Source organism: Motacilla alba, chromosome Z (genome assembly GCF_015832195.1).
Source record: "Motacilla alba alba isolate MOTALB_02 chromosome Z, Motacilla_alba_V1.0_pri, whole genome shotgun sequence".
Taxonomy (NCBI): domain Eukaryota; kingdom Metazoa; phylum Chordata; class Aves; order Passeriformes; family Motacillidae; genus Motacilla; species Motacilla alba.
In genome coordinates this window covers 38502218-38515680 of record NC_052046.1, presented here as the reverse complement: position 1 = coordinate 38515680, position 13463 = coordinate 38502218, and the positions used below count along the sequence as shown (strand labels likewise).

Below are 13463 nucleotides of genomic sequence, written 5' to 3'. Positions count from 1 at the left end.
ATTATGAAGCTCGTATTTGTGCTGCAAATGTGCCAAGCAGAAGTAGGTAAAATAACACAGGTAAAACAATTAGTCAGTGCATACAATAAGCATAAGATTGGCTGTCTGTGAGCACTGACTGCTGGGACAACATATTCTAATACACTCTTGCCTGTACAGAAGGGCGCCCTCACTTTGCCACTTACTGATTTTTCTGACTAAAGTAGCTGGGAGGTGATTCTGGTGCTAAGCACATTTAGTGACTAGAGAGGCCAAGGCCCCTGACCAGTGACTTGTCTGCGATGAACAGCCAGGAAATAACACAAGGGAAAATCATCAGCACAATCAGAAGTGCACTCGGAATTGCATTGTCAAGGAAGGCTTGTTATACTCCAAAGGAGAAATTAACTAAACCACTTCATTAGTCATGCTGACAACACAAAAAAAGAAATAAATAGCAGGCAAGAAAAAAAAATACCAGCCTTGAAGTAAAAAGTTTGCATTTCTGAAAAGAGAAATGTCATTTGTTAATGTATCTTTCAAAAATCATTTCAGAACATAGCAAATGCCTAATATCTTTACATTGTAAAGGGGTTAATGGTTCCAGGTGATGAATTACAAAATGTATTTTAATAGCTTTTTAACTTCTTTAAGATATGACCCTTGTTTAACAGTTATCAAATCTGCAGTATAAACATTCACTATTTTAAACTCCTTATACAAAATTCTCTATTTTAGACATGGGGTATTCTTTGCTGTGTGACTCCACTGAAACCACAGTGGAACAGCATCCTAAATACAACCTACCCAGTACTGGATAGAGACTGTCTTTGGAGAGCAGTTCTTTGCTGCAGATTCTCTAAGATTTTCATCCCTCCACTCCCAGATAGATCTTTACAGAGGGACCTGGTCATGGAATGAAATCAGTTTCACACAAGTAGCAGATGCATCCATTTTTTGTTTATTGCTGCTGTGCCTATGCAACACCCTCCATACCTCCATGACTTCTTGGTCTACAAAGAGAGCTGAACAGAGTTTTTTGTTTGTTTAAGAGACGGGTCTAGGCCAAGCATGCTTCTGTATGTGACTGATACAGAGTCAGTTTCCAGCCCAGGTAATTCTCATTGTGAGCACATGAAGGATCAACAGCATCTCCCCGGCCCTAGAGACAGCTGTTCAGCAACAGTCCATATTTATGACTTCTATTCTCCCTCTTGTACAGTAAAGCCTACCAGATAAAAATCTTGTGGGTATCAGACATTCTGTGCAAAATATTACAGCTTCAGTTTTCCCTTAAATGAAAATTCAGCAAAAAAAGTAATCTACCCATCTTAATTATGACTAAATATAAAAACCATACAGGACATGTGTATTCATGTATCTATACATGAAAATTGTATCTAAAACAATAGCATATGTGAACATTTACAATTGTAGTGTGGCTTCATTTCACCCTTTCAGAGCTGATTCCTTTGGTCTTGATGTAATGCCTTTTCACTCCTGACCACTCCCAGCTGTTGAAACAACTTTTGGAAACACAAGCTTCCTGAGAGCTACTCTGCATCTCAGTAGGTGTGAACCAGGCACGGTATGGCAGGCAGACGCAATTTCAGTGTCTCACAAATCAAACACACTTCCGGAACAAAAGATGAATCTGTTTAAAATTCCTCTAATTCACATTACTAGTTGGATAATTTAGGTGTCAGAAAGGTTGTGCATCAGTGTAATGTCTGGTCATGTGACAAATATCTGATATTAAAACCTCAAAGTTAAGGATATGAAATGCCTGAGATTAAAAGGTCAGAAGTGGTTTTCCTCCATTTCTTTGTGGAAGGGTCAAAACTCCATCATTCAGCCACATGACACCCTGAAGTTCAGCTGCCACTTTGATCTGACAACAGCCAATTTGAAGATGCTCACAGAGGCTTAGTCCCTTTAATTAATGGAAGAATGGCATTCTTCTTCACTATCACAGGCATGGATTAGCCACTGGCTAATACAGGTTTTCTTTTGGTTAAGTTAAGCTTGAAAGGAGAAATAAAAGTCTTGAAGCAGAACTGTTAGAACTCTCCAATCTAAAAATTTTGACTTGTCATTTTGAAAAGCCTACAGCATTATAAAGGTGCTTGTGTGTCTGGTAATTTATGTTAAAAGCTGTTCAAATTTCCAAATATGAAAATGAGTCACATAATACAGATAATTTAGATTTTTTTCATAACACCTACTGATCCCAAAGAAAATGCATAGAAGCTGTCAGCATAGATGATAGAGAGCAATTGAATGCTACTGCACTGGTTTGCTCCACTCTTACCTTTTTCTAAAAAGGCTATTATAATCTTTTGAGTCTTTTACCATATATGGGTCCAACAGCTAAATCAGAAAAAAAATCCTGTATTTTTAGAAAGCCACTGGATCTAAGATTATTGGCAGAGCAAATTTGCAGCACAGAAAATTCTGTCCTGGAGAATGGAGCCATTTGACAATATATTTGTTTCCTGATAGAAATAGTCAAAGAAATGTTCTTGAAGCTAATTGCAATTGTTGCTGATTTTCATCAATCTTTTACTGATAAAGGATAAATAAAATAAAGCTCACACTTGAACATTTCTGAGAGTTAGCTCACTGTGAGAAACTGCAAGCATATTTCTAGACCATCTGAGGACACCTGAGGAAGCCAGAGGCATTTCTGAGGCAAAATGCAAGTTGTGACACTCATTCCTTGCATTTAGAGGAATAAATAAATCTGAAGCTCTTCTTTGGTCAGAACTCAACAGACTGAACCTAGCCACAAGCTTGGAATTTGAATTCATACTTCAGGATTGATGTCAGCATAATTTTTCCTAGTCTAAAATGTCAGCGACATAAACAACCAAAAGAAAAAACATGTGGTGATACTCAGTCTAGTTTGAAGACTCACAGCAGGATTAAATTCAACTCCTTATCAGTTTAATTGAACATTTGCTATGGAATGTAGGGAATGCAAAAGTGAGTATTTGTGTATACTTTGAATGCCACCTTCCAAACTGGATTATTAGCTCTAGCTGCTAATGAAGTACTGCTATTAAAAGTAAAAATACATTAAATCAAAGGCCATTTCTCCTAATGGGAACCAAGTCAGTGGTTTTCGCCTTGGAAAAGGGTGGAGTGGATTTTGTGCCTACCCAGCAACACACCCAGAGAAGCCCATCAGGGACAAGGTTAAGCCAGTTCAGTGTCTGTGCTCAGTGTAGAACCTCCCCTGCTCAGGGAATGTCATTCCTGCTTTCCTGAACTCCGCCTGCAGTATCTAGAGGAAAGCAGGCTCGCATTGTCTTCCACTGCTAGCCCCAGGAAACATGATATCATTCTCAAACAAAAGCGGGAAAGCTGACAGATCTATTGAGATGGGTGTGACTACAGCACACACCTCACTGGTCAGCCCCTGTGGAAAATTCAGTGACTGGCAGCTCATCGGTGATGGGCTGTCTGTGCTCTCCACATTTTTATAGCTAATGTCTGCAAATGACTTGTTTCTCCTGTCTGTGTCAGATACATATATGACACCATGCAGAGAAACAGGAGGGAAAAGGAAAAAAGTTGGAATAACTGGACTGTCTTTTCTTCTCCATCCATACTGCTTACAGCACCAGATATTTTCAGAAAGTGTAAAGCTGGAAGTGATCTGAGGACTAAATAGGTTGAATCCATGTGCAGCTAGACAACCAAGAAACTGAAGCCACAGAAAAGGAGTTGGTAATAACAATATGTAGCCTATTACAGCAATTGCTAGATAAGACTATTTCCAAACATGATTTCAACAGATTAAATACTTTTTCTTTTTTGGTCTGCCTTAACCTCTAGCTTTTTATCGATGCCAAAAGTAACATCTCAATTTTATTGTTAACAGCTGTTAGCATGCTGCTAATCAGGAAGATCTGTGCAAAGCAATTGTGAAGAAAGTTGCACGGAAATGAAGACTTCTGCCTTTTCTTCCTACTTTCTGGTTTTCATTGCAGCACAATTTGCAGTTCTACAGCACATTACACTTTCACTGTGAGATGGACTGGAACAACCTATATATATCTCAATACAGTGGTCAAAGGTGAGCTAAGAGTCTAAGGTTATCATGTGACTTGTATTTTTCTTTTACATATTTTTACAGAAGAAACTGACTAGAAATCAAGTTGAGGATTGTAACAATGATACTCAAATGTGGATTAACTCTGAATCTGATGGCAGGAGGACAGTCTTCCTCAGGGCTCTGCATGTGATAGGTTCAGCAAAGTATCTCGAACATTAATGCTGAAATTATTGTAAACTAAATTTGAATCAGTATAATATTTCAACAGATATCTCTTACGATAACTTCTGACTTGCTGAACTAATGACATTTGCTGATAATACTATATAAACATATTTGAAGTGGTTTTAATTGATCCTATATTTTCCCCCTTTTTGTTCACTGACTCTCATCTAAATTCCACTTGTGGAATCTTGTCTAAAATCAGATTCTGGAATAGCTACACACATCAAGTGTACAGATAGTTCATAAAGTCAGTCACAGAAGAAATAAATTGACCTTTAATCTGTATTTAGAACAGATTTCTTAGGGAATGAAACCAATGGTTTTAAAGTTATCAGCGGTATGAAAAAAAAATTGTACCATTAGACAGGAAAAAACCCCTGCTGCAACATGTGGCAACAAATTCAACAGTTAAAAGCTGCAGCAGTGGATCCTACATGTAGTTAAATCACCCCCAGTTACTTGGCCCCAGTTCTGCCCTTACGGGCTGCAAGAGCTCTGCACAGAGAAGTGAACTCACTGAAACAAACATGAGTACTTAAATCAGTAAAGGTAAATGCTGGAGTGAAGGGTAGACAGTCAAAGGTTAGGTGCATACTGTGTGAAAAACAAAGAAAGGCATGACAGGTCTACTACAGCTATTAAAGGCAAAGTTTACCTGAAATCAACAGGCTGAATCCATAGAGAACTAGGTGTGCTAGAGGGTCCATGCTTTCCAAAGTGTATCCATCCAGTTCTTACAGTTGCTCATGGAGTATCCTTTCCCCGGGGTAGACCTTTAGCAGTTACTCTTGTCCTGCATGGTACGCTGTTTACAAGTCACAGGCAAGAAATCAGAGCACTGGCGCAGGCTGGAACAGTCTCATTGCTGTCTGAGTACAGGGAGTTTAAGTTCCTTTTTCCTGTTTCCTTTGTAGATTAGGATGGGAAAGGCAGGATCTTAAAGGCATTTTTGTATCAGCAGGACTGCAGGGCAGTGCAAATCCCGTCCATCCAGCAATACATCAAAACAATTATCTGGAGCTGCTGGAGAAGCAGGGGACTGCTGTTGTTCATAGTCAGCAGAATAGGAACAATGATGGCATCCTCCAGTAGGCAGGAGAGCGCAAGTAAAACATCCTCCACCTAGGTACAGTAGGTGGAAAGTGTTATTATCTCCTTCTTGATGACCAGGTCTCTAACTTCTCAGGGTGCTATTGTGTTTTCCCTATTTATTTAATCCACATGTAAGCTGCTGGCTGCAATGCATTTCTGCACACGATAATGAAAATATGAAGTAAACAGTAACAAAGCAGCCAGCTGAATCCAGTATAGACCAAAGCCATCCACAATCCAGCGAACTACTCCCTTAGTCCATGTGTTTTATTGGAAACAACTTTTCTTTACATTTGACAATTGGAAACAGACTGAAAACTTGTTGCAATAATAAATCTCACACAGAGTTATTATGACTTCAGTGGGATTAAAATGCCTGTATCACTCAGGGAGGTCTTGGAAGCTAAAACAAAACTCAAAGAAAAAAAAATCCAAAGAAAAGCAGTAAAAAAATATTAATTAAATGGCAAGGCAGCACTCAAATATATAAACTGAATTGAAAATAAAGAGCAATCTTATTTACCACTTGACTAAACATGATCCATGGCAATATAATATTTGGAAGTTCTGTAGTCCTGCCCAGATGCCAACAGCTAGAATTACTTTTATGGAAGTACAGAAAAAGGAGTGTTCAGCATAATTTTGGAAAGGGGGTATGGGTTTATCCTACTTTAATTTCCTTTTAGCTTTTGCTTGTAGTGTAGATTTCATAGAGGAAGTCCTTCATACCAAAGATCTGTTGCCATGTGGAGAGAACCACAGCAAATGGGAAGGCAGCAACCAAGAGTTCCTTACCTATGTGCCTCCTCGCCCCCCATATAACTGAAAGCCAAAGCAAGTAGAAATTTATACTAAAAATACCCTTTGAGTGCAAAAACACAGCACGAGGCATAAACACCACTAAAATTCCTTTTGATGCTTAAAGGAGGCATAATATAGGATATGTGGTTTTACTTCAGACTAAAAAATTAAAAATATATATTTTGTCTATTTTAGATTTCGGAGAACATCTATTCTTTTTCTACTCCTAGGTGTGAAGCAGCAGTGATTGCCCCTTTCCAATTGCACCTTATCTTTTTTAAGTCTGCAAGCAGAGATCCCTCCAGTATCAGAATACTCACTGTATTAGCAGATACTAAGTATTATCATACTTCCTATCTAGTGGATAACTGTTTTGTCATTCATTTAACCTGTTTATAAGTTGGCCAATCTTCAATTATTTTTTAATGTCTTTTGATTTGTTGAGGGATGGGGAGGAGGGAGGAAGGAGAGGGGAGATAAGCAACTGCAGTCAAGGCTGTGGTTCTTCAGATTGCTATTCTCAGTTAAGAGGGGTTTTTAAAGTTTTCACTTAAATTTCATTTTCCTGCTTTAAAGAGGTCACTGAGGAGAAATGTGTCTTATCTCCATTTGAAATACACCTAAATACAAAGCAATGCTCCTGATACTGATTTTGCAGTATAAAAAATGGGCCAGGTGAGCTGTTCATTCTTTTTTGAAGAAGCAACTTGTATTACTGATCATTTCATCTGCCATGATGACAAGGTAATTATTTATCTCCAGGACAGAGTGGCGAGGCTGAGTTTGCAGCATTCCACAAATTCAAGAAGGTTGCAAAGGCCTGCTGAAGCTAGAAAAGAGGAGATACATACTAACTCAAGTCAGAATTTGTTTAGGATACCAGCATCAGCAGGACTGTGTATTTGATTTCTGTTTCATTACAAAATTTCATTTTTGAAGAAATAAAGAATAGCATCTATAATTCAGCCAACAATAATGTAGTCCATTTAGGTCTGTTTCTACTTGGAAAGCTTTTCAGTGCCACAGTTTAAACACTCCTCCCAGTGAAGTCAAAATGAATCACATGATCAACTTTTTCTACTGCAAAATTTAAAGGATTTCAATATTCTGACTCACTCTCACTCAACATTAAGTGTCTGCTAGGTCTACCTGTCCTATTTTCATCCTTATATTTCATGAGATTAGAATGTAAGTATTTTTTAAAGTAGGTGATATCAATTTTGTGTCCCATGAACTAAAAACTGTATGATCTGATCCCCCCTCTGATTGGTGATTGTCTGTCCCCACCACCAAAAAGACAGTCCTTAGCTAACGGGGATACTAAGTCTCAGCCTGCACTCACTATTGATGACCTGATGAATTCCAAACAGCCTTTGGCAAAACCAGATGGCCAGTAAAACAAACTGGGCTAAAAGTAAGGATTGCACAAGGAATAAAATATGGTACTGAGTTACTCTAACTTTTATTCCATATGGGACTGTTGACTACCAGGCTGTCCAATGAGCATCCTTGCTACATCCTCAGGCAGGTATGTAGCTGTATTTTCCCTAAACATCCTCTAAAACATCAGGTTTTTTGGTTGTTAACAACTGATTCAAACATATTCACATCTTAACCCCCGACACAATGGCATGCACAAATTCAAATTAGTTGCAGCAGAGAAACAAATTGTCTTCCAACATGTAAATAGAACCCTAACATTAAACATGGCTATTCATAACCCTCTTTGCTGAAGGCTAATTTTGTGATATGTCAAGGGCCCTGAACTCCTGACACCAGGCTTTCCTCCTTAGATAAGCAGCATAATTGCCTCAAGGACAACCCATTCATACATGCTGTACCACATGGAAATATGTGAAGAGGAAAAAAAAACCAATGCCACTATGCTTCTTTAGTCAGGTAGATGTGTTAGCAGAAATCACATATCCTCTTGCAGAGTCTGGTTGTATTCTATTTTTTTGGAACTAAGCCATTACTTTGGCCTTGACATGATGTTAATATGCATTAGTAAGAGGCAGTAAAGGAGCTTCAGGAATTTTACTCATCACAGTCAGCTAATGTGAAACAAAAGTTCACAAATGATGGGGTTTAAGTTTAATTTCTCAAACAGATCGTGTTCTCCTCTGCAGCATGGCCTATGCCGTTGAGGCCATCTGCAGCCCCTAAGCCATCCATCTGGGACCACCTGGAAGTGAGAGATAGCAGCCAGGAGACCAGGGAGAGGACATATGCAGCTGCTGGTGCAAGCACTCAGGATGAGCACTGCCCCTACTACTTCAGTGGCAGAGGTAAATAGGGGGAGGTAAAGGTTTCTGGGGTACATGTCATGCAAACATGGATAGGACAGTATGGAGGAATGGTGCTATTGAAATGGGTGGTTCTGAGAAACTTTAAGGTGAGGTAGAAAAGGTAACAGCATTTTTTGCTGCACTTCATTCTGAGAAGGTGCAGTTTCTTTGTGCTTTTTCTACTGATTCTCCTGCATATGCATACTTAGAAAGCAATTCAGGGTTGTAAACACAGATACAATCCACTTTTTTTGCTCCGCATTTTTGTTTTCTAAAAAGAGTTTCTCTTGGAGAACAAAGCCTGGAAAATGGCTGAGTACTGAGCAGTATACAGGACAGGCTCAGCCAAAAGGAGCTGGGTTTTTTTTTTTCCTGTTTTGTGATGCTGAAATGAAAGGGAATCTACTGAATGGAATTAAACATAGAACCTGATGGGAATTTCAGGTTTCTTTCAAAGGGAAAGCTCAGCTGATGAAAAAACACAGGAGTACTTTAGAACTTCTGTATCAGTAAAGTCATTGTGAAGTACATTAAGCTATTTGTCTAAAATTTGTGCTCTGAAAACTTTGACTTTGCAAGTCACTCATATTCCTCTGAAAAATGCTTCATGTATGTTTTAGAATGGCCTGGCTGTTGTCAGCAGAAGGACAAAAAAAATTTGCTTCTCTGCTCTACTACTTTCATTATAAGTTTTTACAACATATTTTGAAGTACAAATGAGTCTACGTATCTATGTTTAATGGCTACAGTTGTATATCCAAATATCTTTAAGATATTGATATTAAATCTCCCCAAATGATGCACAGCAATAATACTATTAGTGCTTAAAGTAAAAGGGCATGAACAAGGCAAATTTCATATTTTTTCCATCTGGAGAAATAAAGATTAATTTCATAAGCCTCTTAATACATGTGATCTTTGAAGATCAGACTATTGTTTTCAAGGACCAGGAATAGTGTTCTCAGCCATAAGGGTTACAGAAATTCTTAATATCCTGTTTGCAGGGCCTACTATCTTCCACTGACTTATTATCACACTGTTAGTATGATTCAATGGTGCTTTTTAACAGTGATTTTAAACAAGTACAACTTAGTAATAAATTTGCCATCCACCTGCCTCTTCTTCCAAATTTGGAATTGGCAATCTTGCAGAAATCTTGGAAATTTGAAGGCTTAATTTGGAATTTTGTCTTTCATGCATAACTCTTAAAGTCACTGATGCAACTGATAATTTCTACTACAGTCACTATTTTCTTTTTCTTCTTAATTGTAAGAAGTGCTGAGCCCCACTAACATCACAAGTATTTGTGGGCAAACTTAAGTTGTATATTGGAGACAGAGGTCTTGCACCTTACTCATCCTTTGCTGCACAGCAGAAATCTTGGGGCTGATACAAAGATACCAGTATTCAGTGAACCAAGTTCAGTCACCTTAAATGAACGTAGCTTTCAAGGAATTAGATCTACAGGAGGAAACAAGAGACAAGAGTGGATAATTTTACATTTATGGCTCTTTTTCTCTCTCCGTTTTTGGTTTTGTTTTTTTTTTTGGTTTTTTTTTTTTTTTTTTTTTTTTTTAATTTGGAGCATTTCCTCCCATTTCACACATTTGGCATATTGTCCAGTTAGTCCTCCTTCCTTAAAGGAAGACCTCTAAGTGTTGAGCACAATTCAGGGTAAAAACGTTTCTTTCTTTGCTCCAAGATTCTGTCAATCACAACAAATGATTGATCAAAGCTGGGATTTGAATCCAAATAATCTCTATAACAGTGAATGCTTAAAGGCTTCCTTCCTATTTATTAAAAACGAAAAAGATGACAACTATTTTGTCCGGGAGGAATCCAGTTCCCTTCTGAATGCTTGACCTGCATTTCAGAGCCTTGCTCTGCACACACAAGACGTGCATCATTGGTGCTCAGCTGCTATTCACACCATGCAGGTGTTAAAGCAAGCTCCCATTTTAGGATCACTTTCAGAATCTGAAGGGTTTTCACTCCAATTGCTACACCCACCACACCCATTATCACCAAGAGACACATTTCCAAGGAGCTCTCTCAAAGCAGATACTTTAAGAATAGTTACAAAGGAAGCCTTTAATCTTTTTCTCCTCAAACTAAGACATTCTAATGGCTTGCACCTTTTCATAAGGCCTGCATTATGCCTCGTATTTTTGTTTTATGTTTGCAGCAGGAAAATAGAAGTGTACAGAAAGAATTTACAAACACTTCACCTTGGAAACATGTCCCTACAATTGTGAAACAGCACATGCTAGCACTAAGAGCCATTAACTAAAGTTGTCAGGCAGAAAGAACTCTCAGTGTTCTGCCTATCTAGAATTGCTCCCAGGAATATTGCATTGTTGCCTTCTAAGCTCACTAAGAGAAATTAAAAAATAAACTTATTTTGAAAGAAAAACAAGCTTTTTAAAATCACCATGAAAAGTAATGAAGGCAAGATGAAGCAGGAAGACAAACAAGAGGATTATCTTTGCTTTCAGCAAAAATACAGTTTGCTTGGAGATATGATGATATCCCTGTATATATGGGAATGAGGTTGGTGTACTGTCATGCCATCATGTGCTGGGAACAACAGCAATAATTCCTGCACTCGTCCTCAAGCACAAATAACATGGCAGCAACAGATGCTTTGATTGAAGGCTTTGAAATTGAAATGCTTCTTTTCATACAGTGTGCCATTGAAGTGAGATGTGGAAGTGACAGTATCCTGGTATCCTCATGCCTCCGTGGCATCTTACTGCAGGGGGACTAGGTAAGAGAACTTTTAACAAACTGCATACGTGTAATTACATGGAGCTTGCTGAGATGCACCCACATGTGTAGAGAGATAGCTGACTTAAGGCATTGCAAGGTCATTGCTGAGTGCCTTTTTTATTTTATGGTGGTAAGGAAGAGGCTTCTGAGTACTGAAAGCTAGAATGTGTCACTTCTACCTTCAGGAGAGGAAGAAGAGTGATCTGTCCAATGACAGACTGGTCAGCCTCATCTCAATCTCTGAGAACGTTGTGAAGCAACTAAGGCTGGATACAATCTCCAGACACATGAAGGATGGGAAGTTGATAATGAGCAGAGTACAGACTTAAGAAGCAGAAATTATGCTGAACCAACCTGATAGCCATCCACAATGAGGCAACTAATAGCATGAAAGGAGAGAGGTGTGGATGTTGTTTACCTTAGCATAAGCAAGGTGTTTGCCAGAGTTTTCCATTAAATCCTCACAGATAAGCTGACAAAGTACGGTTAGATAAGCAGGCTTGGGGCTCACTATGTGGTCAGTTGCCTGAAGTCCAGCTGGAGGCCAACCAGTAGTGGAATACCACAGCCATGGATATGGGTGTGGGAGCAATATAGTTTAACCTTTCCACAAGGGCAATATAGTTTAACCTTTTAGCTGATGACCTGGATGATCGGTCAGAGATCACCCTCAGGAAGCTTGCAGATGACACAAAGCTGGGAGGAGTGGCTGATACATCATATGGGTGTAGTGCTGTTCAGAGGGATCTAAACAGGTGAAGTGGGCCACCAAGAATGTCATGAAGTTCCACACAGTGGAATTCCACACGTTCCATACATGCACAGACCTGCCCCCACAGAGGAACAATCCAGGCACCCATGCACACTGAGGGCTGAGTGGCGGGAAACCTGCTTTACTGAGAGGCACCTTGGCGCCCTTCCTGGTGTACACCATGCCGACCAACAGACACCAATGCACAGCAAAACAGGCCAGGCAAATTCTGGGGCAAATTAGGAAGAGCATTGCCAGGCAGGCTGAGGGAGGTGATGCTTACTCAGCCCTGCTGAGAAAGGTGAGCAGAAGAGATTTTAAATATCTCCACTATGCAGATGCTGATGGCTAATTCATGTCCTCTCAGTATGAAGTCATAGCATAAAATGGATAAAAGATTGTCTGGGTAGAGAGAGACCTGTGTTACTGAATTCATGTCCTGATGTACACACAGGAGCTTCAGTGAAAAAACACTGTCTGGTATTTATATTGTATTAAAAAATAATACATATATATAGAGTTAAGGAAAAGGTGATTTTCACTGACACTTGAGGAGCTACATAATTTCACGGCTCACTACTGAGGAGTGAATTAAAAATCTTCCAGAGGGAGATGAAACACTTGCCACAGAGCTTAGCAAATGTATACAGTTCTTTTCAGCCATGGGTACTATGACTGCTATCAAGGATCATAAAGGTGAATTGTTAAGAGAAAGAATGAGTGATGAGATTCTTACACAGAAACAGGTTATCTGAAGATCCTTCAGTAGAACAAGGAACAGAACCACATGCTGGAGAAAGGGATTTCATGACAGGCATCTCCTGGGAACACAGCAAAAATCTGTAAGCTTTACCATGCTATCTTACAGAATGTCTACCAAGGAATAAAACCTTCCCCTGCCCTGAGACAAAGCAAAGTCAAAACAGTCTGTTTATTCAGACTGCAGCTTTTTTCCATTGCTCATTGCAATATGTTATTCTAGCACAAGTGGAATTTAGGAGGTGATCTCTCTGGCTGATGGTTCAATTGGTGAGAATATTAGACTTCAACTTTATCTCTGCAAATAATGGGCTTTCTCTGGAATAGCTGAAACTCTGACAGGAAGGAAGAGACTTCAGTGGGAATTTCCCCTAGATAACAGTCCTTAGTTTATAGAAATCCCATTCCATTATCTCTAAATATTCTAAACACATAGAGCAACACCACTCAGTGTGCTGAATTAGCAAACACAGTGCTTTCTACACAAATCTTCAACATTTTTAGCTTACATATTTTTTTATACTCAAAAAGACAATCACAGATTTGAGGAAATTTAGAGACAAAAATACAGAACTATTTTAATGGACTCAGAACATTTCCTAATAATTTCTCTACTCCAGTTTCATGAAGTGAGATGCATAGTCTACCTCTTTTCTGGAAAACTTTTCAAGGAGAGCAGAACAACTATGAATCCAGATCCCACTACTTTTTTGTAGTTTCTTTCTATAAGACTAGTTTA

At 38.9% G+C, this 13463-nt stretch overlaps 1 protein-coding gene across 2 annotated transcripts in view; it reads right to left on the bottom strand.

The window, feature by feature from the left end:
* TEK (TEK receptor tyrosine kinase) overlaps positions 1-5331 on the bottom strand; it is a 39376-nt gene extending 34045 nt beyond the window's left edge. The window contains exon 1 of one of the 2 annotated variants that reach the window (XM_038124089.1): positions 4920-5331. In XM_038124089.1, the coding sequence (XP_037980017.1) occupies positions 4920-4971 (52 nt within the window). In that variant the 5' untranslated portion in view covers positions 4972-5331. The remainder of the gene's footprint in view (positions 1-4919) is intronic. The other variant, XM_038124090.1, reaches the window with a different exon arrangement.
* Positions 5332-13463: the final 8132 nt, after the last annotated feature.